Source organism: Heterocephalus glaber, unplaced genomic scaffold (assembly GCF_053883595.1).
Source record: "Heterocephalus glaber isolate CG9 unplaced genomic scaffold, H.glaber_assembly_v1.0 deba00001463, whole genome shotgun sequence".
In the NCBI taxonomy this organism is placed as follows: domain Eukaryota; kingdom Metazoa; phylum Chordata; class Mammalia; order Rodentia; family Bathyergidae; genus Heterocephalus; species Heterocephalus glaber.
Window position 1 is genome coordinate 17,788,871 of NW_028258310.1, and position 27,920 is coordinate 17,816,790.

The 27,920-nt window shown below is 47.2% G+C and overlaps 2 protein-coding genes across 9 annotated transcripts in view; one reads left to right on the forward strand and one right to left on the reverse strand.

Annotated features, from left to right (window-relative positions):
* The window catches only part of LOC106010177 (uncharacterized), a 149,126-nt gene that overhangs the window by 104,802 nt on the left and 16,404 nt on the right, over positions 1 to 27,920 (reverse strand). The window contains exon 2 of the mRNA XM_087180465.1: positions 4,045 to 26,811. Coding sequence (XP_087036591.1) covers positions 19,394 to 20,389 — 996 coding nt within the window. The 5' untranslated portion in view covers positions 20,390 to 26,811 and the 3' untranslated portion in view covers positions 4,045 to 19,393. The remainder of the gene's footprint in view (positions 1 to 4,044; positions 26,812 to 27,920) is intronic.
* Positions 1 to 27,920, forward strand: part of Fgf1 (fibroblast growth factor 1) — an 88,213-nt gene that overhangs the window by 2,718 nt on the left and 57,575 nt on the right. For 2 of the 8 annotated variants that reach the window (XM_087180466.1, XM_087180472.1), the window contains exon 1: positions 7,511 to 7,659. The exons of 4 other annotated variants lie outside the window; for them this stretch is intronic. The gene's annotated coding sequence lies outside the window, so the exon portion shown is untranslated. Of the gene's footprint in view, positions 1 to 7,510; positions 7,660 to 27,920 lie in introns of those variants that run through there. 2 more of the 8 variants (XM_087180467.1, XM_087180473.1) reach the window with 1 other exon arrangement.

Consider the following 27,920-nt stretch of genomic DNA (forward strand, 5'->3'; position numbering starts at 1 on the left):
AAACAGTAAGTGGTAACGTTGGGATTAGAACCCAGGCATGCCTACCATCATGTTTGTTCTTCCACTCATAATGCATATGCTTATCAGTACAGTTTCCTACTGCCTGATTTTAAAAAGCCTCTTCTGCTGGGAGGGATCCCAGCACCTCTCTGGGGGACAGTCCTTGTGTGAGTGAGAATTACACCCCTGCCCAGAGCCATCAAGAACATCAAGGGGTCAGGGATTTCACAAAAGGAGCTCTGCAGTGAACAAGGCGCTTTTTAATTAAATGGGTACAGGGTGATATTTGGGGGAATGTATGGGCTTTAGAATTTAAACCTGCTCCTCTGGCTACTAGTTATTAGACACCACCACGGTGGCCGTGGTGACCACGCCAGGGTTCTCGCTCAGACAGAAGCTGACAGGGTTTGGTAGGCAACCAAATTCTCATCCCAGAGGAAACTAAAATCTTTAGAAAATGGTGAGTTTTTTATACCATCTGTGCCCACAAGTCACAGGCCACAGGCTTCTTGGCTGGTACAGTTATCTGCATGCTCGTGAAACTCTTGATCTGGGTGCATCTTGCTTATTTGATGCACATGAATCTATCCATATGGTTTAAATCTTCAAAAGAGCAGTTCTCATTTGACTTCTGTCATTTCATTTATCTTCACAATAGCCTATGAGAGGGTCAAAGAGCTAGTTTTCTCATCTTCCTTCTCTTGATGGCACAACTGAGGCACAGTTAGACTGAGTCATATCCTGAGATTACAATAAGGTCCCAGAAGGGAGACGGACATACACTGAGGTCTTCAGGGTCCAAGCCTGCTCACATCTCCATGAGGTTATGATAGGGTGTGTGTGTGTGTGTGTGTGTGTGTGTGTGTGTGTGTGTGTGTGTGTGTGTGTGTTTTAGTAGAATTCTTTGGGAAAAGCCTTAAGAGAAAAACTATCCCTAGACCCAAGAGAAATGAAAGCATATATCCATGCAAAAACTTGCACATGAGCATTCATAGCAGGATTATTTATAATAGCTAAACAGAGGGAACAATTCAGGTATCCATCAGCTGAGGAGTGGATCAATAAAATGTGGTGCACCATACAATGAAACAGTGTTCAGAAATAAAGAGGCCAGAAATTTTAATACATACTACAACACAGATGAACCTTGAAGATCATATACAAAGAAAATAAAACCCACACTACGTGGTTCTATTGCATGAGATGGTCAGAACAGGAAACTCTATGGAGACAGGAAGTAGACAGTGGTTGCCCGAATCTGGCTGGAGCTAGGAATGGGATGTGACTGCTAATGAGTAAGGGGTTTCTTTCTAAATATCCCACAGTGATAGTGGTGATGGTTACACAGCTTTGTAAATATACCAAAACTGCTAACCTGTACATTGTAAATGTGTGAACAGTATGGTATATAAATTATATCTTTTAAAAAGTATTTTCATTAAGTTTATTGGTATATTTTAGGTATAAAATACAGTTACATTCCTCGTTGGGATCTTGTACCTTTACATGGTGTATCTTGGTTCTTAATTTTTCGCCATTTCCTTGCCCTCCCTTCACCTCTTCCACCCTTCCCTATTTACAAAGACTTTGTTTCCATTTTTTCCTTTTCTCATATTTTTTCTTTTCCCTTCTTTCCTTTCCCCTACCCCTCCCACTCCCCTACTCCTTTAGACCTTTACTTCGTATTTCACATTATCAATTATAGCATTTGAACCTTATTTACACTTTTAGTTTTTCACCCCACAGAAACTATTCAGTATTTACACGTGTGTCCTATTTATTTCACTTAAGAGTATGGCCTCAATGTGCATCCATTTAGCTATAAATGTCTCTAGCTTCTCATTTTTTATGGCTGAGTAGTACTCCATTTTATTTTTTTTAAAAACCCACATCTTCTTTATCCAGTCTCCAGTTGATGGGCACTTGGGCTGTTTCCAAGCTTTAGCTATTACAAACTCTGCCGCTATAAACATGGGTATGCATATATTGCTGTGGTATGATTCTTCTAATTCTTTTGGGAAGATCCACAGCAGAAGGATAACTGGGTCAAATGGGACCTCTAAATCTAGTTTTTTGGCCGGGGATTTAGCTGAGTGGTTTCGCTGCCTGCTGTGCAAGCTCAAGGACCCGAGTTCGATCCTCAGTACCAAAAAAAAAAAAAAAAATTAAATCTAGTTTTTTGAGGTATCTCCATACTGATTTCCACAGTGGTGGCACCAGTTATAAATGATGCCTTGATAAAATTGTTTAAAAACCCAAGCCACTACTAGTGGAATCATTAACCCAGTAGGAAGGCTTTGCTGAAGAATGTGGTCCCTGTCTGCTCTGATAAATGCATGTCTTGCTCCAGAGAGCCTAGCTGTTGGCCTCTCACATAATTCCAGTGGAAAGGCTGTAGATGGAAAAGATAGGATCCGTAGATTTCTCCCCTGAGTTTAAACCAGGAGGATTTCTCCCCCTCTTTTTTGCATAGAACAGTTAACATTTTATGGAATCACTCTTACTATTCTGTTTTCACTTCTGTGTTTCGAATCCTGCTTTAAAAAGTAATCCACATTCTAAGATGATAAATCTCATTAAGTAATGTTTTACTATAATGCTTTCCTCTAAGGTTTGCCTTTTTACATTTAAACTTCTGATTCATCAGGAATTTAAATAATATGCTGGGATCAAGATTGGTTTTGTTTGTTTTGCCAAACAGCAAGCTAATTATTAACCAGGGGTTAAGGCATCTTGTAACTTCCCAAAGTGACATGTAAGAAGTGTGTGTGCCTGCACATGAGTGCATGTTCACACACATTTATTCTCCTGGGGAATGGGGTGATAAATATCTGCTTTATAACCACCTGGGGGCCGGCTTGTGTACATTCCTGGGCACGGAGGCTAAATCCCGAACCAGCAGCACAGGTGTTGGCCACACTGGGGAAGTGACTGCTCCTGGGGCAGTGCTGTCCCACACCACCCGAGAGCCACACCACGTCCCGGGGGTGAGTATCTGCTGAGGCAGAGGCAGGAAGGCTTTCAAGGCTTTCAAGGCTCTGCCTTGAGTCGGTGAAGCTTTAGTGTGCTGATCACCAGCTGACAAGCCCACAGAGCTGATAAACCATTTGAACTGCTAAGACTCAAGACCTTCCTGTCACAAAGAGTTGGAGGAGGCTTACAGTCCAATGCTGGACTAACCCATAAACGGAAAACGCCAAGGCAGCAGATCCTCATGTGCAGCCTCACAATCACATATGAACATATATGCAACACCAGTTGGGCTGGCTCTGAACCAGCAGCAAGGCTGGAAGCTTGTTAGAAATGCAGATTCTAGTCGAGTAGGCCCACCCAGACCTGCTGAATCAGAAACTCGGCCCTGTGTAGTTTAACTAACACTTAACGGTGACTCGATGTGTATCCACAAGGGGATCTAAGGATGAAGACACAAAAACCCTTCTCTATTCATGGAATTTCATTTCAGTGTGTGAAGTGGGACAGACAGAAAGCAAAGAAGTTAATATTTTATGAATATGGTAATATTCAGCCAGTACCAGTAAGTTCCGTGAAGAGAAAGAGAGCAGGGGACGTGAAGGACCATGAGGAAAGGCTGATCTAAAACAGCTGGTCTGAAGAGCTGGGGATTTAGCTCAGTGGCACCGTGCCTGCCTTGCAAGCGCAAGGTCCTGAGTTCAATCCCTGGTACAAGATAAATAAATAAACAAACAAACAAACAAACAAATAAATAAATAAAACAGGTGCTCTGGGCAGAGATGGTCTAAGATCAGATCAGATGGACAACAAAGAGCCAGCCATGCAAGGAATCAAGGAGCAGAAAATAAATGTGTACATTTTGTGCAGAAGGAACAACAAGTGCAAAGACCCTGAGGTAGCACCAAGCTTGGCATACAAAGAGCAGTATGACTGGAGCACAGTGGGCAAGGAAGGGTGAATAGAGGTGAACTCGGGGAGAAGCAGGTGGTGGAGGCATGCTTAGCACTTGCTCTTAGTGCAAGGGAAAGGCACTGGGCAGTTTTGAACAAATAGAGACGCAATCTGATTTACCTTTTAGCAAGATCCTTCTGGGATGAACTACAAAGATAGAAGCAGAGGGACCAGTTAGGAGTATATTGCAGTGAACTAGGCTTGAGTGGACTAGACCAATGGGCAAAGATCTGTTATTGAGTGAAAAGCAATAGTTTAAACATACAGACATCTAGCCATATAAAGACATTTTTTTCTCCCTGAGAAGATCCCAGTTCCCCTACATACACACACAAACCCACACACACATACAAATTATCAGTGCTTATCTTTGCAGGAGAAAAGGGCTAGTGAGGACCGTTTTACATCTTTTTGTACATTGTACATTGTAATCATGTCCATGAAGTCTTCTTCTTACTTAAAATATTCGAAATACAATTTAAAAACTAGAATCAAGGAAAACAGACTAGGCAATGGCTGATCAGTATCTGAGGGGAAGGAGCCCACCTCTCAACAACAGGAACCTTTTTAAGCACTCTGGCCTCCAGAGCTAGAGAGCTGCAAACTGGGGCAAGCCCACATTCTTGGGTTGGGGCGAGGCACCTTCTTTCTTGCAGCTGCTGGACCTGGTTTCTGTTGGGCAGCTCTGCTAGTGTGTACTGCCGCATGTACTGTCCTCGTCGGGTCTCCTGAGCAATAAATGCAATTTCCTGGGACTGTCTGCTGCATTTCCCAGACTTGCCACCGGCCTGGCACCTGGCCCACTGGGAGGCCAGAAGGCCTTGATTTAACTGCTTGATTGGCCATAAACAGAAGGAAGTCCGAGTTGGGAGAAGAGAGTGGCCTACAGCATCTGAATTTTCCTGTCAGCTGATTAGGATTTGTAGTGCCTGAGCAAGGTCAAATGAGATTAGGAAGAAATGCACTGTGTCTGGTACGCGTTTCACATAACTGCGTCATTCATGTAAACAGGATGAATGAGGGGAAATTTTAAAGCAAATACCAAATGTCCGTCTCAAGATTCAAGGACAAGATGCCAGGGCTTAGGTTACTCCAGGAGTGAAGAAAATGTATTTATGGCTGGGTGGCATTTTGCATCCTCTGACTCTTTGGCAAAATGCTTTGCTCCTTTGTTCATGCTGCTGAAGTTAAAAAGTGAGTTTTATGTCTGATTTTTGAAAGCACTGAGCACAGAATAAATAAAACTGCAGAAAAGCCATATTCTACTTTTATCATCCCTCTAACTCTCTTAGAAGAGGTTGGGGCTACTTTCTGTAATAACAACTGCCTAAATGCCCTCATGGAGCCTGCCTCTCAGGACGCAGAAGGGAAATCGCACGTCTAGCACCAGCCCTAACATTTTAGATGTGGATGATGCCGGCCATGCCCACAGATCTGTGGATAAACCGACTGGGATTTTTCTTGGTCCTCAGAATCTATAATTTTCTTTCTTTCTCAGACCACCTCTCTGCAGGGGTGGAACGGCTCTCATGTAAGCTTTTATCATGGCAGAAATGGCTTTTGAAGTGGTATAAGAGCTTTGGGGAAGGTATGATTTCTGATATGTGCACTGTATAGGATCTAGTCTATTGTGGATGCTTAATAAGTGGTTTCAACAGCTATTATTTCCACAGACTATTTCCTGGCATAAAGCTAAGAGCTATTCTGAGCCCAGACTTTTCTAGCAGGTAATCTTGGAGTCCCTTTCCACTCTAAATAATAGTGAGGCCAAAAATCATCATATCATCATATCTTAAGACATGATGTATATTTAAAAGATAAATCCATATATATTTAAAAGATAAATCTAGATATTTAACATGGAAGTTGAAATAAATATAGAGATTGAGGGCTGTTAAAATGGAATTTTAAAAAAATTTCAACATGCAGGGAATTAAGTAACTAAATATTTCCCAGTATTTGGATTGTAACAATATATAGCAGAGAAATTAGTGTAAGTCATTAGCTAAGGATTACATTTACTAAAACCTCTGTGAGTGTGCATGTGTGTGTTAAAGAATGGTTCACAACCAGATGCAGTGGAGAGATGAAATAACAACTGTCTTTGTATCCCTGGTGTTTAAGGTGCTTTCACGCGCTTGGATGCATTTGATTATCACACCTCATGCCGATTCTTTGAGTCTGCAGGGATGATGAGAATAGGAAAGTCTTACTGTTCGCCATCAGCAAAGAGTGACTCTGGGCCCTGCAGAGCTGAGTCACCCAGCGTGGCACAGTGTGGGAGGTCAAAGGGTGTCAACCCGCAGCGGGGAGATCCATGGTCAGAGCCATGAGATGTCCACACCTCTGGTTCCCAGATACAGAGGATGAGCTCCCAAGACTCCTCGGTGCTCCAGGTACATGGATGGCCCCCGGGTGCTTCGTGCAGAGAAGTGTCCACCTCCACCTTCACTGTACCTGAGCCACTGCCCAGAGAAGCAAGAAACCAGAAAGAAACCTAGCTCTTCCAGGTCCATCTGTCCCTCTGTCTCTGAATCATCAGGCGGGCAGGCTTGTGTGTGCACGTGAATGTGAACACACACTCACCACCCACTCATGCCTCCAAGGCTCAAATGGCTACACGAGGAGTAGAGACTCTTTGCCAGTTATAGGAAAGTATTAATCATGTTTCCATTTGGTCTCTTCAAAGACACCCTGTCCTTCTTATCCTTTCAATCTACCTTTGTTCCCCACCTTTTAGCCAGAGTTAGTTTTTTAGATTCCTTCCTTCTCCCTCCCTTCCTCCCTCTGTCCTTTTTCCATCTCGGCAGTGGTGTGAACACAACATCCATGCCTCATGGAAGAAATCCCCATCCCTGAAACTGAGTCACATGAGGACTCACCGGGACCAACAGGGCAGGCTTGTGCAGAAGGCTCTCTGCAGCCCCTTCCCGGTCCTAACCTGGACACCCATTCCCCTGACTAGCTTTGTAAAATACCCTTTGTAGGGCTTGGCTCTAGGAATGGTGCAGACAGACAGACAGACACGCTGCCCCACAGAGACACCTACACCCTGCGCAGAGATGCCAGATGACAGAACAGAAAAGGGCTCCCTTTCATCCAGCAGCCTTCTGATTCCAGAGGAGTGTCTCCAACCACGACCTGCTGTTTCCCTGGTGACTGAGGCCTCAAAATAAACAGGATCCTTCTCAGCCAGGCCAGTAGTCCGCTGGGCTCAGGCATTTGCCCCAAGACAAACCGTGGTAAAATAACACCAGGGGTAGTTGCTCTCACTGTCTCCCATCTGCCTTTCTCTCTGCTGGCCAGAGGCTCTGGGTTCCTGGGTCTGCTGCCTGTGGCCCGGAGTTGGGGGGCACTTAGAGTTCTGTATGTCCAGCTGTGGGTGGGAGGGGGCCATTGGGGAAGGCAGCCCCTCTGCTGATGAACAAGGGGCAGACGGACCTAGAGGCTGACACCCCCAGCTCCCCTCACCTGCCGCCGGTTCCCACACAGCCCTCCGGGACTGGTAGCAGCTCTGTGGCATGGTGTCTGGAGGCGGGCCAGCAACCTGATGTGCATGCCACGGCCCGTCCCTCTCCCCACACAGAGCTGCAGGAACAACGAGGTTCAGAGAGCCAGCTTCGGGCTGCTGGGGAAGCGGCCACAGCAAGGTGACAGTGACAAAGCAGTGGCAGAGCAGAGGACACCAAGTGGATGCAGTTTCCCTGGGACAGCATCAGCCTGCAAGCTTTTCAGGTAAGAATCAGGGGTCTGCTCTGCAGCAGAACACGTTATATCAGGAGCCGAGGGTGTGTCTGGGTGAAAATAGAAGGCTAGTGGAAGAGAAAAGTAAAAACAGGCCAGTAAGGCTGAGAAGCGTTTTAAGCAGATAACATGGAGCCACCCACCAGTGACTCCCTAGTAGCTCACCTCTGGCTGGGGGTCCCCGACTGCTGTGTGGGGCAAAGGCTTGCTGATGGCAGAGATTTGCAAAAATAGCACTGTGGGTTTAGACACTGTGAAATAATCATGTGCCGCCACGCTGCTCGGTTATCTTCCTGCCCCTAGTGCTCGCCTGGGGGACTGGGATGGGAGGGAGCTAGGATGTTCTCAGTCACTACAGTGCTGGAAGCCGCCCCTGCGGTCTGTGGAAGCCGCAGGCTGTGGCCGTGGTGCTCTGGCTGACATAATCTTGCTGTGTCACACTCACCCTCCCAGGAAGCCTGAAAATTCAATGCCCTGAGAGACCAGTCCACCTGGTGGGCGGCTTAGATCTCAGAAGGCGTCTGCCCTAAATGTTGGGCTGAATAATAGGATCTTCTGAGGGTGTGAGCGATAGGTTGTGAGAGGGTGGTATTCCCATGTCCCTACCCTGGGCCACCTGGTCATGTCTCACCTTTTGTCTGATCATCTTTGACTCTCTCATCTGCATCTTGCACCCCTTGCACAGCACCAAGAGAAAAGGAGCCGGAATGGCTAACCACTGGGTGCTCGTGCTAGCCACACCCTCCCTGCGACTGTGTACCCAAAGTGCGCAGGGCTCCTATGCAGACATACTTGGGAAATTTGGGCCTCCCTCCCGGTGCTGGGGTGGGAATCTCAGGCATTTAATCAAGGACGGGTTTTCAGAGACCACACCTCCCGTCTCAGCCCAAGAGCTCGCCTGCGTCCCCGCAGAATTCCAGCACCCTGTGCTTTCTCTGGCTGCTTTACAGGCATCTCCTTCCTCCTCCCTCTGTGCTCTGGTGACCAGCGCTTTCCCTTTCATTCTCTACAGGGATGTGAATGTTCATGGTTTAGCTCTCTAAGCCCCAGGGAGAGGACAAGAACATCCAGGCAGAGGAGAGCAGGGCTGCCTCCCCAGGGCTCTGCGTGAGGATGAGCCACCCTGGTGGTAACAAAGGGGTGAAAGAAAGGAGCCTTGCTTTGGGAAGTGGTGACCGGCAAGGGGTCGGCCGGCTGTTTACCAGGGCTGTTCATGTGAATAAGTGTGCATTTTGGTGGAGAGTCTGATTCACAGCCACAGTTCCCTTCTCCTCTGTTTTCTTTGTGTTTAGGAAAGTCCCCTTTTGAAACTATATCTCTGAGGGTGAGAGCACCAGTTTGCTGCTGAGGGTAGCCAGCTGAAGATGCAGGGAGACTCTGGTTATCCTTGCTGTTTTTAGTATGCATGGGTTTGCAAATGTTAATATACAAAGAGTCCAGGAAGGAAACAATGAACTTCCTGTAAACCTTCTCCCAAATCTGTTCACATAAGCCTTGCCTGTGTTCAAAAAGGGTTAAGAAAGCAGAATCTGGGGAAGTGGTTTGACTTACAGGTGAGTAGCACCAACCATGAAGATAGTATTTTTTGGGGAGATGGGGAACAGACGACCATAACCTTCACCTACACTAGCAAAGGACGTCCCTTTGCCCTGGAGGGACAGCGCGGTTGATCTCTTTGTGGACATGCATTTTGTGGACCCTGAATAGGCCATTAAGGATCATGAACCTGCCAGCCCTGCTGCACCAGCAGCCAGGAACTAGGCATTGTGCAGAGTGTGAGGCACACCCACTTCCACTCATTAAATACATATTGCTTGGTGGAGGCAGTACCCCTTGACTTACTTAGGCTGTTGGAAAAATAATCCATAGCCATTTGTGCCACAGATGTACCCTGCTTTCAGTAAAGTAAAATCTATCTGTGGCACATAAATTGTGGGTGAATGAGTATTTTTCCTTAGGAAAGGATTCACTAACCAGCAATTGTTTGTCAAGTACCCACAAAGTGTCCCATTTCATATGTGACTCGATCCAGTCCGATCAACCACAGAGAAGGGAGGAGACCTATAAGGTGGGCTGGATACACAGATGAACTGGGCTGACAAGTTGTCCAACTCAGCTGGAAGGAGCCCAAGGTGTAGGACAAGAGCAGTTATCTGGGCCAGTGGCCTGCAGGGACCAAAAGGGGAGGCAGGACTAGCAATTATTTTAACTCCTGAATCATACTATATAAGAAAAGTAGCGTAATATGGTGGCTAAGTACATGGATTCTGTGGCTTCAAATTCTGATTGCCACTTATTAGTCCTGTGAGCTGCTTCCGTTTCCTTATCTGTAAAGTAGGTAATAGAGTATACACTTTGATATGGAAAAGATCAAAGGAATAACTGCCTTAGTGCAGTGGCCGGCTTAGAGTGATGTAAATATCTGCTATCATCCTGTTAAAATGTGAGCTCTGCAGAGGCGCTCACAAGTCCATTTGGTCCAAAATCCAAAGTGATATGGTAACCATGACCATTAGTGCCACCTTTTGGCCATGGAGGCACTTTTGCTTTGGCATGGAGCTTTGTTTGCATCTGTGAGCATTTGAGAACCGAAGAGCTTCCATTCTGGTCACTGGTGTTCCTCGAGTCCTTCCCTTGTCTGAGCACTGGGCCAGGATTTTAGTTTGTCAACCCGCAGGGTTGTTACAGATGTAGGACATGAGGTTCAGTGGGTGAGCCATTTACCTGTGGTCACACAGGTACCGAGTGACAGACCCAAGCTTCACACCAGGTGGTCCAGTGAGTCTGTGCTCCTAACTAGGGAGCTCTGAGTACCTTTCTGTTGGTTTAAATGGTATCTTGCGTTTGGGTGTACCTCAGTGGTAGAGTGTTTGCCTGACATACACAAGGCCCTGAGTTCGACACTACTACAATCAAACACCCACATGCACACATGCACCACACACACACACACACACACACACACACACCAAAAACAGTATTCTTGGGAGCTACAAGTAGGCTTAAGGCCCAGGAGAGAAGGACTAAATGGAAAAGGTGAAGAGGGAGGAAGAAAGGGAAAGTAAAGAAGAAAGATGAAAAGAGACAAGAGGAGAAAGAGATGGAGTGAGGCCTGGGTGGGGCTCACAGAAGGCCAGTAGTGACTACTTCAGGTTCATTCAGCTCCGTCATGGTCACAGGGCACCTCCTGTTTGACAGAGAGCCTGTAAACACAGCTGTGGCACTGGGCCCAGCAGTCCCCGCCGCCATGAGAATTAGCGGTTAGATGGAGTCGTGGACATCACTCCAGGGGTAACCTTTCTAGGTGGTCTGCAACGCAGATGGCAGAGGCACCTGAGCAGGTGGGAGGTCCAGGAGAGCTGATGCTTGTGTGAGATCAGCTGTGGGAAGAGCATGTGGGAAGATTTCGTGGTATGAGGCAGCATAGCACTCTAGGTCACTGGAAGGCCAGTGTAGCTTGACTGTAGGGGAAGTGGAAACAGGAGCAGAGTCAGATAAGTGGCCCTTCGAGGATTTAGTTCCTGAAGTTGTGAGCCATAGAAAGGCAAAAGAGGCCTTTTACCTATGTAGAGTAAAATCACATTTCAACAAAGGGAACCTTGGGCTAGAGATGCCCACGGCATGGGTCAACCTCAGGTCAGTCCTGAAGCAGGCATCAGGAGACCTTGGCTTCACAACCTGGGGTGGGCTGTATGGGCACTAAGAGCAGAGTTCCAGGCTACTTCCCAAATAGTGGGTGCATGGCCATGGTGCACCCTCAGCAGCGTGTGGTCTAGGTGTTTATAATGGCCCCATCACGAGGGCTTAAAGGGGGACCATTCTTTCCTGTCAGTGAGCTTGCAGGCCCAGGTTACATTCAGGAGGCTCAGTGTGTAACAGGAAGCCCAGGAGAACACTGAGGACCTTAGGGGAAAGAGTGGGTGAAACAGCTCTGAAAAGGGGCAGGAGGTGCTGAACAGAGAATTCAGAGACCTACTGGCAAACTTTGCCTTATTCATGATTTCCTACAAGAAGCAGTGAGATGGCCTGGGGCCTGGGGCCCGGGGGCAGGGGTAGGAGGAATTCCAGCTTGGTGTTGGCAGCCCTGCCAGCTGCCTGAATGCCGCGGCTACCTGACAGTTCTTTCTCATCATCGGGAAACATCAGGTCAGTGCCAACTGTTGTGGGCACAGTCCATATGCAACCAAATTCCTGTTACAGAAAAAGGCACACCAGGCCTTTGCCACAGTGCCTTGCCTGCCACAAAAAGAATTCTCTTCCTTTGGATTTTGGCAGAGGGACTGGATTTGGCTAAGCAAGAACAAAGTCTGAAATATACTTTGGAGGAGAGAGAGCAAACCCCATACAAAGCACCTACTTGAACCCCCGGCTTCCTTTCTGCTCTGAGATGCCTTTATGCCCTTTCCTGCCTCTGAGACTTTGCAATTGCTACTCTCCTGCCTGGATGCTGTCTCCCTGGTTCTCTGCATAGCAGATCCCCTTCCATCCTCAGCCTTACCTCTCCTGTCAACTCCTCAAAGAGACACTCCTGGTACTCCCCATCTTCCTCTTTCCTCCATGGGACTTGCCCCAGTCAACAGGTATCTCACCAGTTTTAAACAATCTTTCTATCACTTACTCTGCGGGACTGCCTACTGTTGGTCCTTTAGCTCTGAAGGGGGCAGGCATGTCCAAAGCAAAGCTGGGAAGTGTGCATCCAGGAGCCCCTCACAGCTCTCAGAACCCTGTGCCGTGTGTCACATGCTCTGGCCGAGAAGGCCTGGTCTCCTCTCTGCACAGAACCACTTTGGGCCTGGAAAAATCCACTCTTGGGGTGTTATTCATGCACAGAAATGAGTAACTTTGTTGGCTGATGGGCATCGAAGGCAAACAAGTTTTGCCAATGCCCAGCAGGGGGACATCAAGCCACCACGTTCTGGCCCTCACACCCACGGAAGCAGCCAGAGCAGGTAGCCTCTGTGTTCCCTGCCAACCCGCTGGGGATGGCAGATGCCATTGACTATAGTTAATCAGCATGTGCAAAGTGCTGCCTGGTACCTCTGGGGACAGAAAGGGCTTCCGAGAAGTGAACCTTTCCATGGCCTTGCTCAGAATCCCTGTTGGAAGATGACAAGCCCAAGGAGGGACAGCTGGGAGTTAATGCTTCAGAGCTGGGCCCTGACCATACAGCAAGCTCAGCGGCCCAGAGAACAGGATTTCCCTGGCTCAGGTCGCAGGCCGGGGTGGCTTAATGACAGGTGGGATTTCCGTAACCAGAGCAAAACATTCCTCCTTAGGCTAGATCAGTGTCTTATGTTTGGAGTGATAACGGGAACTGTTCTAAATGGCAAAGATGCAAGTCAGTTTCAGATTGGCATCTTTCAAAGGAAGGTTGCTTCCCAAGGATGACATCTCCAGGTCGTTGACCAGGCTTGGAATGTCTGTGCTGCAGGCTGGAGAAGCAGAGCCCTATGCTTCTGACAAGGGAGACCAAGAAATGTTTTGATGGTTCCAGTTCTCCCCCATCTTGCATTGCCTTTTCGTTATTTCTGAAACAGCCCGAGGTGCTCTAGTGGGTGCCGTAATGGCCAAGAGCAGGAACTCCGGGCAGGACTGTCCGGGATTAAATTCTGGATCTGTCTGTCACTCAATAGCTGTGAGGCCTGCTCAAGTCACAGAACTTCTCTGTCTTTAAAACAGACACAATAACAACAGCTGTATCTAGTGCTGTTAACGGGAATATGTGAGTTAATGCAGGTAAAGTCTAAAGTCCATGTCAATGCTATGTCAATGTTAGCTGTTTTTGTCCCATAGGGTTAGTATAAAAATTTACAGAGAGCACACGTTAATTGCACACAGTATTTGCTCAACAAAATATGTGTTGCTGTTGCTGCTGACAAACTTTGCAGTCTGGCTAAGGTTTTCAGAAGTCTTCATATAAATGTATTTGAAATTTTTAAAATGACCCTGGGATGTGAAGGTCAATCACCTGCTTCCCTGCCATTCCCTGTCAGCCTTTCTTGTCCCAGGGGAGGGTTAACTTGTGCTTTTTCAGGACTTAAAATCCTCAGGTCAGGAACCTAGATCCGGCCAAGAAAGCAAGAGCCCCTTAAAGGGTTTAAGCCCCAGCAGACATAGCCTTCTTCAGCAGTTTTAAGCTGTATGAAAATGATTAAATCACTGTTGACTTTTCTCCCTTTACTCTGTGCAAAAAAAGACTTTGAGATTCTTACCCAGGCAGGGGCCTTGTGGCTCCTCAGTATGTGGGCCCATTGAAAATTCTGCTCAGTTCTCCTGGTGCTGGGCTCTGAGTTCAAATCACTTGACAAATAACTTCAGAGATTAGAGAGGTGGACTGTTACAGGTGGCAAATGCACAGAGATTTGCATTTTGCCTTCCTTATGCCTCACCCTCCCTCCCAGAGAGGGTGAGGGAGCTGATCCTCTTTTATTTTTAGTTTCTCCCCTCTAAGAGCTCCTCTCTCGGGGCATGGATACGGGACTGAAATAGAGGTGCGGTGTAAAGCCTGTAGCACAACAGTCCCTTTTGACACTTGCTAATTCCCCTCCCTTCCTTTGTGGCCCCTTGCCTGTCTCGTAGTTGCGGAGATGGAAAAACTCAGTGGCAATCAATGTCTTAGAGGTCTGTGAATATTTCCTCGCACCAGGTGACCATGATCACATTGCTTGGCTTCCAAAGCAACACAGAGAGATGGATTCTGGGAATGGGTCCAGGCTGTGGTCTGGAGGAGGGGTGCTGGCAGCCCCCACACTCCGCTCAGCTCATCCACTCACTACGGGGCCAGGCCTGAAAGATGGATTTATAGCCTGCCACTCTCCTGGGACTTCGGACTTCTCACTAAGGCCTGAAGATTGATACAGTCCCATAAAGGAGGTGGACCCCTTCCCGCTCCACTCTGACCCTTCCCAGCACTTCTCCACCTCCTCCTGAGGCCTGGGGGTTTAATACACAGCTGGTTCAGGGTGGATCCAGATGCCTGTAGTGCAAGGGGGGAGAGTGTTTCCAAGGCGACGTCTGAGTTGTTTCTGTCGATCCATTGACCTGACCCTCCCTGCCTTGTGCTGCCCCAGAACCAAGCCAAGCCTTTGGAGGGTGGGTTCACCCTGGGATGGCCAGCTGGAGCCCACTGTGGTGGGAGGTTCAGATCCCACACTGGGGGCCCTGGAGTAGGTCAAATGGAAGGTGAGCCAAAGTAGGTTTCAAGGGTTCTGTAACCTCTAGGTCTCTCCTCTTCTCATGGCTGGGCAGGCACTGTCTTTTTAAAAATCTCTAATCATGGCCTGCTCTAGGACAGAAGCATGTCCTGAATTGGCTACTTTAAAGTCCTTCGTACACAGGCAGATCAAGAGAAAGACTTTGGTAACAAATTAGGAGCTGTACATTCATCAGACGATGGCAGCCCCAAAGGCAGTATTTTCCTGGAGTCAAGAGCTCTTTCTTCCTGGCCAGTCCCACATCCTGCTGGATCTGTGTTGGCCAGCTCATGTTTCTCATTATCTTTCCCCCATCCTCTTTAAAGACTTCTCACTCCACCCAGGGCTGTTATTTTTAACTTGCACCATAATTTTAGGGCTCAGCAGGACATACTGCCTACATCCACAGGAAACCAGGCTGCCTGCAGAGGTGTCCCCCCTTTTGAGGGCTTTCTCACTCTCTCCCTGCCTCACTTCCTGTAACATTCATTGAGCACCAACTCCATGAGATGTTCTGCACCAGGGATATAACATCAAAAGGACAGTTAGAGGCCGGCCCTTGAGGAATTTACATTCTGATGGGCCAGGGGAGTGGGTGATAGGCCAAGCATGCAGACACAAACCAAGTAATCCAGCGAAGAAACTGTGACAAGATATACCCTGTAGAGCTGGGTGTGATGGAACACACCTGTACTCGCAGCACTATGGCAGGAGATTGCCTTGAATTTGAATTCAAGACAACCCTGGGCTACATAGTGAGTTCAAGGCCAGCCTGAACTACATAGTGAGACCCTGTCTCAAAAAAAATATATAGTACAAAGAGAACAATTAAGGCACTAATTGGGGTACAGAGAAGCCTCTCTGAGGTGGTGACTCAGAAGCAGAGACCCAAAGAACAAGGACTATGTGCATGCAAGGAGCAGGATGCCGGCTAATCTCAGGCAGGAAGAACATGTGTGCCAGCCCTGGAGTCACGTAGAGGCATAGGGGTTTGCTGCAAGCACAGTGGAAAGTCACTGAGCAGGCTGGAAGCAGGAGGTGGCATGCAGTGGTGGACATTTTAGGACCCTCCCTCGGCTCCTGAGAGGGGAACTGACCCTAAGAGGGGCAGAAGGAAGGCTGGGGTGTGGGTTGGGAGGCCACAGAGTCATGCGGAGGCGGTGACCACAGCTGAGGCAAGAGTGGGAGCAGAACCAGAGCTGGACAGAGGCTGGTGCTGCCAGGAGTTCCCTGATCACTGAACATTTTCCTTCCAAAGCATTCATAGAACTGTCCTGCAGTCATCAGATGGACTAGAACACCAATGTGAAAGTCACAGGGTTGCTCAGGAAAAGCTATCGCACAGGGTTTCCAACTCAATTAAGTAAGCTTTGTCCGACATTTGCCCCTTTGACTTTTCTGAATTGTGTGTAAAAACCTTTCTCTCTTTATACCATGGTAGCTCTCTGTCTTTTCCATCTTTGGCTGGGACATGAAGCCAAATGGGTCTACTCCACTCTTCTTGAGGAATTGTTTGATCAACTAAGAATAAAACATAACAAAAACAAAAACAAGAACAAAATTCACAGCTTTGACAGAAAACCTACTTTGACTGAATGATCTCACTTTTCCACAAGACCTGAACAGTTGTACCTACTTTGCAGAGAAACACTCTTGTATTACTGCTCTTCAGAAGAAAGCCATGCTTATGAAATCGAACCACCACGTACACATTCTGCAGAGGACAATTATAATAGCTGTTATTTGTGGTACTTTGCAGAAACCCTAATTGTATTAAGTCATTTAGTCCTCCAAAAAATCAAGGAAGAGGCACCAGTCCTTACAGATGATGAACAGAGGCTTAGAGGGAGGCGACATGCTGTCACATGGTAGGAGGGCCAGAGTCAGGGTCTGGAGGCTGGTTGGACTCATAACTAACTACATACCAGGGCTCCACTGTTACCTGACTTGGCCACTACTGTGTTTTAAAAACTGGAAAAGACTGGCGGGAGAGCATCCCAAATGTTAGCAGAGCAAGGATACAAGTTGTCCATTGTCTTTTTCATTTTTAGTTTCTTATTGTTTTGAATATAGTGTGCCTAGTACATATAAGATACTCAAAATCAACTTGTTTAATGAAATTGCTGAGTTAATAAGTATATGCTACTCAAAAATTACTTTTGGATATAGATTTCATTATAGAAAATATAAAATTTAATCAATCTTAAGAAAATAAAAACTTACATGTCATCCAGAGATAATCACTATTGTTATCTTTCCAGTTTTTCTCGTTTATATCTGTCTGTCTGTCTCTCCTTTACCCATCCAGCTAGCCACCTTCTCATCAATGTATGTATACATGTGTTTGTGCATATAAACAAATATAGCATCATAATGCATTTAGAGGCTTTGAACTTAGTTTTTTGCACTCAAGAATATACTATGGGGGGCCGGGGATTTAGCTCAGTGGTTTCGCCACCTGCTGCATGAGTGCAAGGACCCGAGTTCAATCCCTGGTACCAAAAAAAAAGAATATACTATGGGAAGTCATCATTTCACTTAATATTCTTCTAAAATAGAATTTTAATGGATCACGCATTCCTCTATTATTTCTTAGTAGTATTAGTAGTACATGTTTGTAACACATAATGAATACACTCATTGTGAGGAGTTGGTACAATCCTCTGTAATTTATTTACTGAGTCTTCTACTATTGGACATTCAATTTGTGGTCACAATTACTAATAATACTGTAGTGAACATCCTTCTAAAACACTTGTGCATAGCAACTGTCTTGGTATGTTTATGCTGCTACAACAAAATGCTACAGACTGGTAGCGTCTACATGACAGACATTTGTTTCTTATGGCTCGGGAAGTTGGGTAGTCAAGGTCCAGGAGACTTAGTGTCTACTGAGGGCTGCTTCCTCAAAGGCCATCTGTTTCCTGTAACCCCCCATAGTGGACGGGGTGAGGGATCTCTGCGGTGGTGATCCATTCACGTGGGCTCCACTCTCATGCCCTAATTGCTGCCCCAAGGCCCCACCTTCTAATGATGTCATTGTGAGGGTTAGAAGTTCGATGTATGAATCTGGGGGCAGACATACGCAGACCAAAGCCCATTTGGGGGGCTTTTTTTGGATAGGCCAACTGGCATCTTTCTTGCCTTTGTCCTTCAGAATCACTTCAAGTCAAGGAGATGCCATCTAACACACCCTCCATTTTCTCAGCTCTGGTCATTACTCACCTCTCAAGTATGTTCTGGGTGCAATTCTGCCACAGTGGGAATAGGTTAAGAAAAATCCCAGTTGTGACTAGAATGTGGGTCCCAAAGTTAGACAACTGGGTTTAAATGCCAATCCTACCCTGTACCAGCTATGTGACCAAAGGTGAGCACATTTTTCTGAGCCTCAGTTTCACCATAGGTAAATGGCTCATACCTTGGAGGACACAATGAGGTAAAATGGGCAAAGCTCTTCTGAGCATCCTGCCTAGCAGGGAAAAAATGTGCAAGAAATGGTTATTATGAAGATGGAGCAGACATCTCGCCAGTTCTGTGCTTTGGAGACTCACCCCCTCTATCCTACTCTGCAAGATCCAAGGAAAATGGATTTTAAAATCACTCAAAAGACCCTCTGCCTACATTATCCTTGTTTCTTTTGGGGAGGCGCATGTCAAAGTCCAAGTGTTAAAGACAATTAGCTCTTTTTTTTCTTCCTTGCCAAGAGCCAGGTTGGTTGGATTAGAGATAGATTTAAGTGATCCTGTTGTTCACAGCTGCATCAAGAATGTAGCCTTTCTTTCCAAGGAGCCAGCTGTGTTTTATAACTGCCTATCCTAAAATAAAACAAAGGAGGCCAAAAAAGAAAGAAGCAGAAGGATTGTCTAGATCAATCCTAAATTGCTGTGTTATACAACAATACAGAAAATGTCTAGCCTCTAAAACACAGACCACAGACGGAACTGACCGGACTTATTTATGGTACTACATTTGTAAAAGCAGACACACTACTGACACACAGTAGGTCCTCACTGGACCACGATGAATTCCCATCTGGACCATATGTTTTTCTTACAGCAATAGCAAATTATTGAGTAAAGAAACAGTATATTAATTTAATCTAAATACTGTCAGAGCCTGTTGGGAGGACTAAAAGATGCCAGATAATGAACAGATGCTTTTTGAGTGTTGAGAAACTTTTTCCTCCCAGTGCCTGGCCCTTGGGATGACTGTGTTTATGATCGTGATGGGATTTTGTTGGGATTTCTCTACAGCGCCGTCCTAGGCAGCACATATGATATAGCACGTTTAACAGCCACGCCAAGTTTTCCCATTTCTGTCTATCCATGGGAAATGTTCAAAAGTCTTAGCATGTGTGTAGAAGGGTATGTCCTCAATATCAAAGCGCTCAGAGATCTCAGCTAACACACATGATTATAAGACAGGCTAAACCTGGGCATATGCTTTGCTGGCATCTGTTGAGTGCTTTCTGTGTGTAAGAAAATGTACTGCAAGGAAGTCAAAGATAAAATGTGCTCTCTGCTTTCATGAGCTCACAGAGGGGAGAAAGAAGGCCAAAACCCAATTGGAGAATGAATAAGATCATTGCTAGGCCAAGTACCACACTTTGGGGCCTTGAAGGAAGGAGCCCTCTTACAAGGGAGGCCCAGGAAGGCTTTGCGATGCAGGTAGTATTCAGCCTTGGGGGACAGAAGGGCTGTCACTAGCAGAACGTGGAGAAGGGCCTTCCAGGCTGAGGGGACAGCATGACCCAGTGAGTGAAGGTGTGGAAGTTCTCGGTGTGCAACGGGGAAGAGGCTGCTCAGACTGCTGGGATGTGGAAGGACACGGTAGAAGGTGAGGCCTTTCGGGCCAGATTTGGAGTCACTTAAATCCTTGGCCAAGAACTTTGGGCTGTAAAACCCGGGAAGCGGGAAGCACGGGAAAGCTGTTGAGTAAAGGTTTGTCACATGCAGACTTTCCTTCAGGAGGACACTAGTGCCCGTGTGCAGAAGGGTTGGGACACCTCTGCTGGGAGGGAGAAGACCAATCCCGAGGCTCCAGCGTCCATTTTCCATTCTGTGTGGTCTCTCTGTGGCTTTGCACAGAGTGGCCCGGCCAGACAAGCCCATCCAATGCTGGGACCCTGTGCCTTTTGCCCCTCCCTCCTCCTGACCCCGCCTCTTCTCGCCAGGCTCCTGCAGCCTCTCCTCTGAGGTAACAGGTGGTGTCTTGGAGTGCTCCGGGCACGCGGCGGCTCTGTCCACCCCTCTCCAGGTTGCTCCCCGCTGAAGAGCCCTCCTTCCCTTGGCTCTGACTCTCCTGCATCTCCCTCCCATTCTGCTGCTCTCCAGAGCCCCATTTGCACAGCTTGTCAGAGGGTCAGCAGTGACGCACCCCACAGAGAGCCCCTCATGTGCTCTGCCAAGTAAGCTTTTCCATTCTCCATTCTCTCCCAAACAGCTCTCCACTGGCACCTCCAGCCCCAACTCCACCCCAGTGATGTCTGATTGTTCCTTCTTCCTTCTCTTCAAGGGACTGAAAGCCATCCTCCTCTTCTCCTTTATGATTCCAGTTCAAGATCTGCTGTGGTCTATTTTTTTTGGTACCAGGGATCCAACTCAGGACCTTGAGCTTTTGAGGCAGGTGGCAGCACCACTGAGCTAAATCCCTGGCCCATTGTCTATTTTGATTCAACCGCCTTTGAGCACCAGGACTGTACTGGGGATATACTGGTGAGAATGAAGCACACAGGCCCTGGCCTCGACTACCTTGCAGTCTAGGGAAGATGAACATTAAGCCAGGTTAGCTTTTCCAAGATGGAAATACAGGATACTGTCCTCTTCAGCCTCTGCTCCGCCTCTGCCCACCCCATCAGTAACCCAAATTTTCCGATAAAATGTTTCCGGGAGCATTTCCCAAATTCCCTGCTCAAAAAAGCTCCACTGGCTCCACTTTTATTTGCTTGCAGATGAAAGCCTGGACTCTTGGGAATGGCATCCTTTGAGGTCCTCCGTGGTCTGACTCCAAACCAGCCTGCAGTGACAATGTGCATCTCTGGAAAGTCTGCAGCTCGGTGGCGTCGGCCACTCACCCAGGAGAGGGTGCCCTCTACTGCCCTTTGCCAGGCTTTTTCCAAGCAATTCCTTTATTCTGTCCACCCATGTAAAGCGTGTTTGTACCTCCTTCCACAATCCCTCCTGCCCTCTTCCTCCATGCTGGCTCTTGGCTGCCTCGCAGCACCTAGCATTGTTTATGATTTAGCGTCTCACCCTCAGTAAAGGACAGGGAGCTTGTCTTATTCATCCTGAATAATCATAACAACAAACATAATAGCTAAAATGATGAGATGCTGTAATGCGTATGTTATTTATGCCAGGCATTGTGCTGAGAGCTTCACTTGCATTATCTTATGGCATCTGGGTACAAACACTCAGGTCAGTTTCTTGCACTGGCCTGCTTTTATAAGTGAAGGAGCTGAAGCTCAGAGAGGTAAAATGACTTTCTGATTTAAATGCAGGAAGCCTCACTTTAAAGCCCACGCCCTTAACCCTAACTCTACCTTCATTCCCTTACCGTGTCTGGTCAGGCTCCTTAACAGGGGTGGCTCACGAAGGAAAAAGAGACAGGGGAGAAACTAAGAGCAGTCTCAAGGTCATGCTACAATTACAGCCACTGAGACATGGCAAATGTAGGATTGTTAGTGGCTACATCTTCTCTTACACTTATTAACCAGGAAATGGAAGCACTAGTTTCCCAAGAAACCCTAAACATTTTGGCCGGCTTCTCAGCAAAGGACTAGATTGCAGTTTGTTAAATCCAAATTGATTGGTTCCGATGGGATTTGGGTGGTGACACGCTCTGTCACCCAGCCCTGGTGGACCCAGGCTCCCAAAGCAAAGAACTTGCCTGTCACATAGCTGCCACTACTTCTGCTGAGCTGAGAGGAGGTTTAACAAGGTCACCCTCTCCCTCTCTTCCTGGCCTGGACCTGTCTGCTTCCTTAGGGGGAAAGAGTGGTGTGGCTCCAGGCTCCCCCGAGGGCCGCCCTGCTCAGTTCCAGACAGGCCTGCCTTTGTGGGCACAGGCAGGCGGTGGCCTCCTGGTCTGCACAGCACCTCTGTGGCCTCCCCAGGCAGCAGGAGCACAGCCACAAGGGCCAGTGGAGATGGGAAAGTTGGGAAAGGGGAAGGGCTGGCTGCCCAGACTGCTGTACACAGACAGCCACCAGCCCAGGCACTTCCTCCATCCCTGTCTGGGACATGGACAGTAGAGCGTGTGAATGAGGTGGCAGTGAGCCCCAGAAAGCCCGGGGAAGCAGAGCCCAGGGCCAGACCTCTCAGAGCCCCAAAGCGTGCAACACTGTAGAGCTGACATTGACAGCAGGAGGACACCCTGCTCCTCTCACTCCCTTTCTTTCCCCACCAGCCTGCAAGGGACTGAGAAGCTGGTAGTGGCTATGGTTTGAGGTCCCCACCCAAACTCACACTGACACTTGAACCCCATTGTGAGTTATTCAGAGAGGTGACGAGGTCGGACCCTTAAGAGTGATTGGGTCATGAAGACTTGCTGGATCCTTGTGGAGTGCTGGATCCTGTGGGTTAGTGTGTTCTCTCCTGTGTGAGTCTGTTATCAATGCCACTTTGGCTCTGGTACACATCCCTGCCACCTGTGCTGCTGCCTCTGGCCTCTACAGAGTCCCCACCTGCTAGAAGGTCCTCATCAGATGCAGGACCCCCCTACAGAAGCATGAGCTGAAAAACTTTCATTCTTTATCAGTTCCCTAGTCAGTGGTACTGTTACAACAACAGAAAAGGGATGAAGGCTATACAGCCTTTCCTTGCTTCATAATTTTACTTGGTTGAGTTTGGCTTATCTCATCTATGCCACTGTGGCTTCCACCTCCTGGCTTAGGTGCCATGTTTGGGGGAACATGTCAGACAGGCAAATGGACAGTCTACTGAGGAGTAGCGGAAATCTTGTCTAACACACTGTACTTTCCAGACTCTGATTCAACAATGCCACACTGCTGCTGAATCTCATGAAATCTTACACCCCATCCCAGCCGGTGCAGTACTCTATGTATGATATGATTTTAACAGGGCAGAAACAAGTTTTGAGAAATTGGGACTAGACATGTTCCTTAGGCCATGAGAGTCATATTCCTATTCCACAGCTCCCCAAGGGGATTGAGGACCCAAGGTTCTACTACAGGTCCAACCCCATAGCAATAGGAACTCAAGGCTGAGCTGTGGCTAAGATTCATTGAGCCAAGTTCAAAACTTTATCAGATGCTTGTGGCTTTCCTGACCCTGGGCTTTCGGTGGTGAAGCAGGCCAGTTATAAAAGACAGACTGCAGGAGGGGCCTTGCCTTGAAGAGAGGGTCTGCAGAGAGCCAAGCTGGGGAGAAGCCATGAGCTCCATCTTCAGCTCATGAAATGATGAGATAGACCAAGGATCAGAAAGAGCAGGCAGAGCCTGTCGGCACAAAGCCTTCCTGGCTTCCCTGCAGGGAGAGCTCTTTTGTCATGCTGGACAAGACGTGTGCTATACTTCCTGAGCCTCAGGAGGACTTTGGAAGGGGAAGACCAGCAGGTGTCTGAGGGAGGTTCCAATGTTCCAAACATAAAGCTTCACTGACAGTGACTAACAAGGCCTACTAGGCAGAGGTGAGAGGCTTTGAGGAGAAAATCCTGGCAAGGACAGAGGCAGCCAGATGGGTGAAGTGAGCAGGAGGAGACAGGAAAAGGAAAAGGTGAAGAGGAGCCTTGCAGGTGCCTGGAGTGGAGGAGGTCAATAATTACCAAAGAAACCCCAGCCAGGACGTGTGGTGGCCTTTCCCAAGGAGGAGGGAGCGGCATCTCTCTAAGGTAAACAGGTCTGAAGTCATGAGTCCAGAAGGGTCCAAAGACCTGAGGAGGGACAGGAAGCCCGGTTCAGAACAGAGGATGGCAAACAGGAAGGCAGGTAGACAGGTGGAGGGCAAGGTGAGATGGGTACCTCTGGCCTGATGCTGAGGCTGATTCAGGTTCTGAAATCTCTTCCCAGGAGGGCCCCAGATGGGTACTTTGCGGGAGGGGCTCCCAGGGTCTCTTGGGATTATACTAATAAGAACTCTTTGTATAATATGTAACAGCTGGGCCTGGTGGTACACATTTGTAATCTCAGCACTCCGGAGGCTGAAGCAGGAGAATCACCGTTGAGTTCAAGGCCAGCCTGGGCTACATAGTGAGTTAAAGGCCAGTCTGAACTATATAACAAGACCCTGTCTCAAATTTCTCCCCAAAAAAGGTAATAAGGTAATACTATTTAATAATTTATATCATTTAATTATACAGTGCGGCACTGTACTAAGCACTTTACATAATATTATCACGTTTTATCCTCACCATAACCCTGTGAGTAATATTGCTATCCCTGCTGTAGAGAAGAGGAGACTGAGGTTCCGAGAGGTGATGCTGGCTACTCCAGCTCTCTCACCAGTGGTACTAGTGAAGCTGAAATTTGCCCTCAGTTGGACTGACCCCAGAACCCCAGCCCTACCTCCCAGGGAAAAGGCTTAACCAGCCCGGAGCTATCAACCAGCGGGGTTATCAACAGTGCCCCGACTCAAATACAGGTAGGAGCACTGACAAACACCCCAACAATCACTTACTGGCTATCTCCCTGTGTACTTTATCAAATCTTAGGTGCCATGAATTGTAAAACACCCCATCCTTTTGTGTACCACTGAGAAAAACTGCTACATAGCTTGATTTTCAAGATGTTCAAACTCTAACAATATGTGCATCCGAGGCTCGATCTTAGGTGCCATGCTGGGCCAGGAGCTCTGCCTCTACTGTGTCATTTCACATCCACAACACCTCTGCTTTTGCAAAAAGGGACACAGGGCTTAGAGCACTGCGTCAGTGTCCACTGTCTGAGACCTAGACCTAGGGAGCCACTGAGCTTGGGTCTATCTTGGCAACTCCCTGCACTTAACCGGCAGGCCACACTGCCTCAGAAGGGCCGTCTTTGTCATCTGCTCCTGCGGGTGGGCTTGGCCAACTGAAACCAAATGGAGGCACCAAGCTCCGGGAGAAGGGAAAACTTGCCTGTCCTCCTTCCTGTGTTCATCTGTGCCTGGGCTCACTTGGCATCTCAGACTCCCCCTGGGCTGCAAGGTGTCCTTTGGTGGTGAAGTCAGGTGAAGCCTTTAAGATGTCCTTGAGCTTTGGCCACTCATTTCCCGGTTCACAGAGTTCTCAATCTAACCCATCTCTCCCCTTTCCCGAACTCCGCTTGTGATTTGTGCCAGACTTTGTAACATCATCCTTGACCTTGAACTGTGTTCTTCCCACATCTTCCTTGCCTCCTCCCATTTCTCCAAGTATCTTAACTTCTCAGCCTCACCCTTTCTCCAAAAGCTTCATTCCCATCTTAATCACCTCCCACTACTGTTCACACTCCTTCTCATGAACCATTTCCTAAAAGCCCTGCATATTAATGAAAATATGGGAAAAGACAGAGGTGCAACAAAGAGGTTGCATTTGTGGAAAATCATCAGCTGGAGGAGCAAGTTTCTCTCATTCTGACCCCAAGGCCTCCAGCCCCCACTGCCCAGCCGGCTTCTGGGTTTCCAACTCGTGTCGTCATCATGTATCTCCTCGCCCCCTGTCTTGACTCTTGGCTGTCCTCTCCGTGATTTTCCACGGTGAAGAAGGCAATTCTATTTCATTAACTCTTTCCCATCTCTTTAAGACACCCTTGTTCTCTTGCTTTCCAGTCACTGAGTCTCTACAAAGCCTTCCTGACCCTAAAGATGAAGGCTGGGACTCGGCACTTTACCCTCTCCTGGTTTTACTCCCCACTGCAACAAAACAACAATTATGACTGGAAAATGCTAACTGGCAAATCTACTCTATTGGAAATGCTACTTTTCTTTTTTCCCAATGGCCCTTCTTCTCACGAGTCCTCTGCCCCTAAGAATCTCCTTTCTCTTTCTTTACATGAGCCTCAATTCAACCTTTCTCACCAAGCCTTGCTCAAGGGAACTTGGAAACAACTTACAAGTTCAATATATGTCAACCTATATTAAATATTAGATATTTGTTTTCAGTGTTTGATCAAAGTGTGAAAATAGCTCAATTCGTCTTTCTTTTGTTCTAAATGCCCCTGGGCAGAGAAGTATCTGCTTCACTCCTACCATCTACACACTGAGGTGGCCACAGGACAGATGTGTTGGGTGAAGGAGTGACCAGCAGTCATGGCTGGGACTGCATGTCCATTCGATGTATGAACACCGCACCGGCATCTGTTCATTTAACAATAATATTGAGGGCCGGGGATTTAGCTCAATGGTTTCTCCACCTGCTGCGCAAGCGCAAGGACCCAAGTTCGATCCCCGGTACCAAACAAAACAAAACAAAAAAACAATACCTATTGAGATCCTGTCAGATCCTGTGTGAAGCATGATGGATATGAGAGAAAGAAAGAAAAATCCCTGCCCTCTGTCTTACCTACAAATGGAAAAAAGCTACTTAAAAAGCATTATATTGTGGGCCAGGGATTTATCTCAGTGGTTCTGCTGCCTGCCTTGCAAGCTCAAGGTCCCAAGTTTGATCCTTTGTACCAAAAAAAAAAAAAAAAAAAAGCATTATATTGTGTCCATTTGATAAGATTCTTATCAGTATGGAGAAAGTCTTCAAGCGACAGAATTTAATTCATATTTGTTCAAGAAAGCTAAGAAATTGGCAAAAAGAGAAAACTAGAGAATGAGATAAGGCCATTTCTTAACAGTATTATTGAGATGTAATTCATATTTCATACAGTTCACCATTTAAAGTATACAAATCTTTACCTTTTAGTACGTTCACACTATCTAATTTCAGGACAGTTTCAGCCCCTTAAAAAATACCTTTAAAGGGGTCAGGGATTTAGCTCAGTGATTCTGCCGCCTGTCTTGCAAGCACAAGGACCCGAGTTCGAACCCTGGAACCAAAAAAAAAAAAAAAAACCTTTAAAGCAGTCATTCCCTGTTTATTCCCATTCTTCCACTGGTCCTTAGCAACCACTAATTTACTTCCTGTCTCTATGGATTTGCCTATTCTGAATATTTCATATAAATGGAACCATACAACTTGTAGTCTTTTGTGATCACCTTCTTTCATCTCACATATCTTTTTTTTTTTTTTTTGGAACTGGGGATCGAACTCAGGTCCTTGCGCCTGCACAGCAGGTGGCGAAACCACTGAGCTAAATTCCTCGCCCCCTAAAATTCTTAGGTTGACTTTTTTTTTTTTTTGGTACCGGGGATTGAACTCGGGACCTTGCACTTGGCAAGGCAGGTGCATGAACCACTGAGCTAAATCCTCAGCCCCATCTCACATATCTTCAAGGTTCATCATATCATGTTTATTACTTTTTATTTCTAATATTCTATTGTGTGGATTTCTTCATCCATTTATCTTCTGATGGAAATTTGGGTTGCTCTTATTTTTTGGCTATTATGAGGAATTCTGTGAACCTAGTGGACTCACTTTTGTATGAACATATGTTTTCACTTCTCTTGGGTATATACTTAGATGTGGGGTCATTGGGTCATATAGCAACTCTATGCTTCACCATTTGAGGAACTGCCAAACTGTTCTCCACAGTGGATGCACTAATTTTGCATTCCCACCAGCAGTGAGGGCTCCAGTTTCTCCACATCCTTGTCAACACTTAACAGTGTCTGCCTGTTACAGTAAAGCCATCCTGACAGGGGTGAAGTAAGGTTGTGGTTTTGATTTGCATTTCCCTGGTGGCTAAGGATGATGAGCATCTTTTCATGTGGGGATGAGAACATCTGTATGATGTTTGTGCAGCAGCTGCTGACCGGACTCCCAGCACCGTACCTGTATGTTGTTGGTGCTCAGTAACATTTGCTGAACGGACGTAACTATGAGAGGAAAAAAAAGTGTGCCTTCAAGGGTGCCAGCTCTGCCAGCTGTGGCAGGCCTGCACAAGGGGTGGTGCCACGAGGGAAGTGTTTGGAAATCTGAAGCAATGTATTTTCACCCCAACCATGTTCCACTTGGGCCACCCTTCTCAGAGGCGGG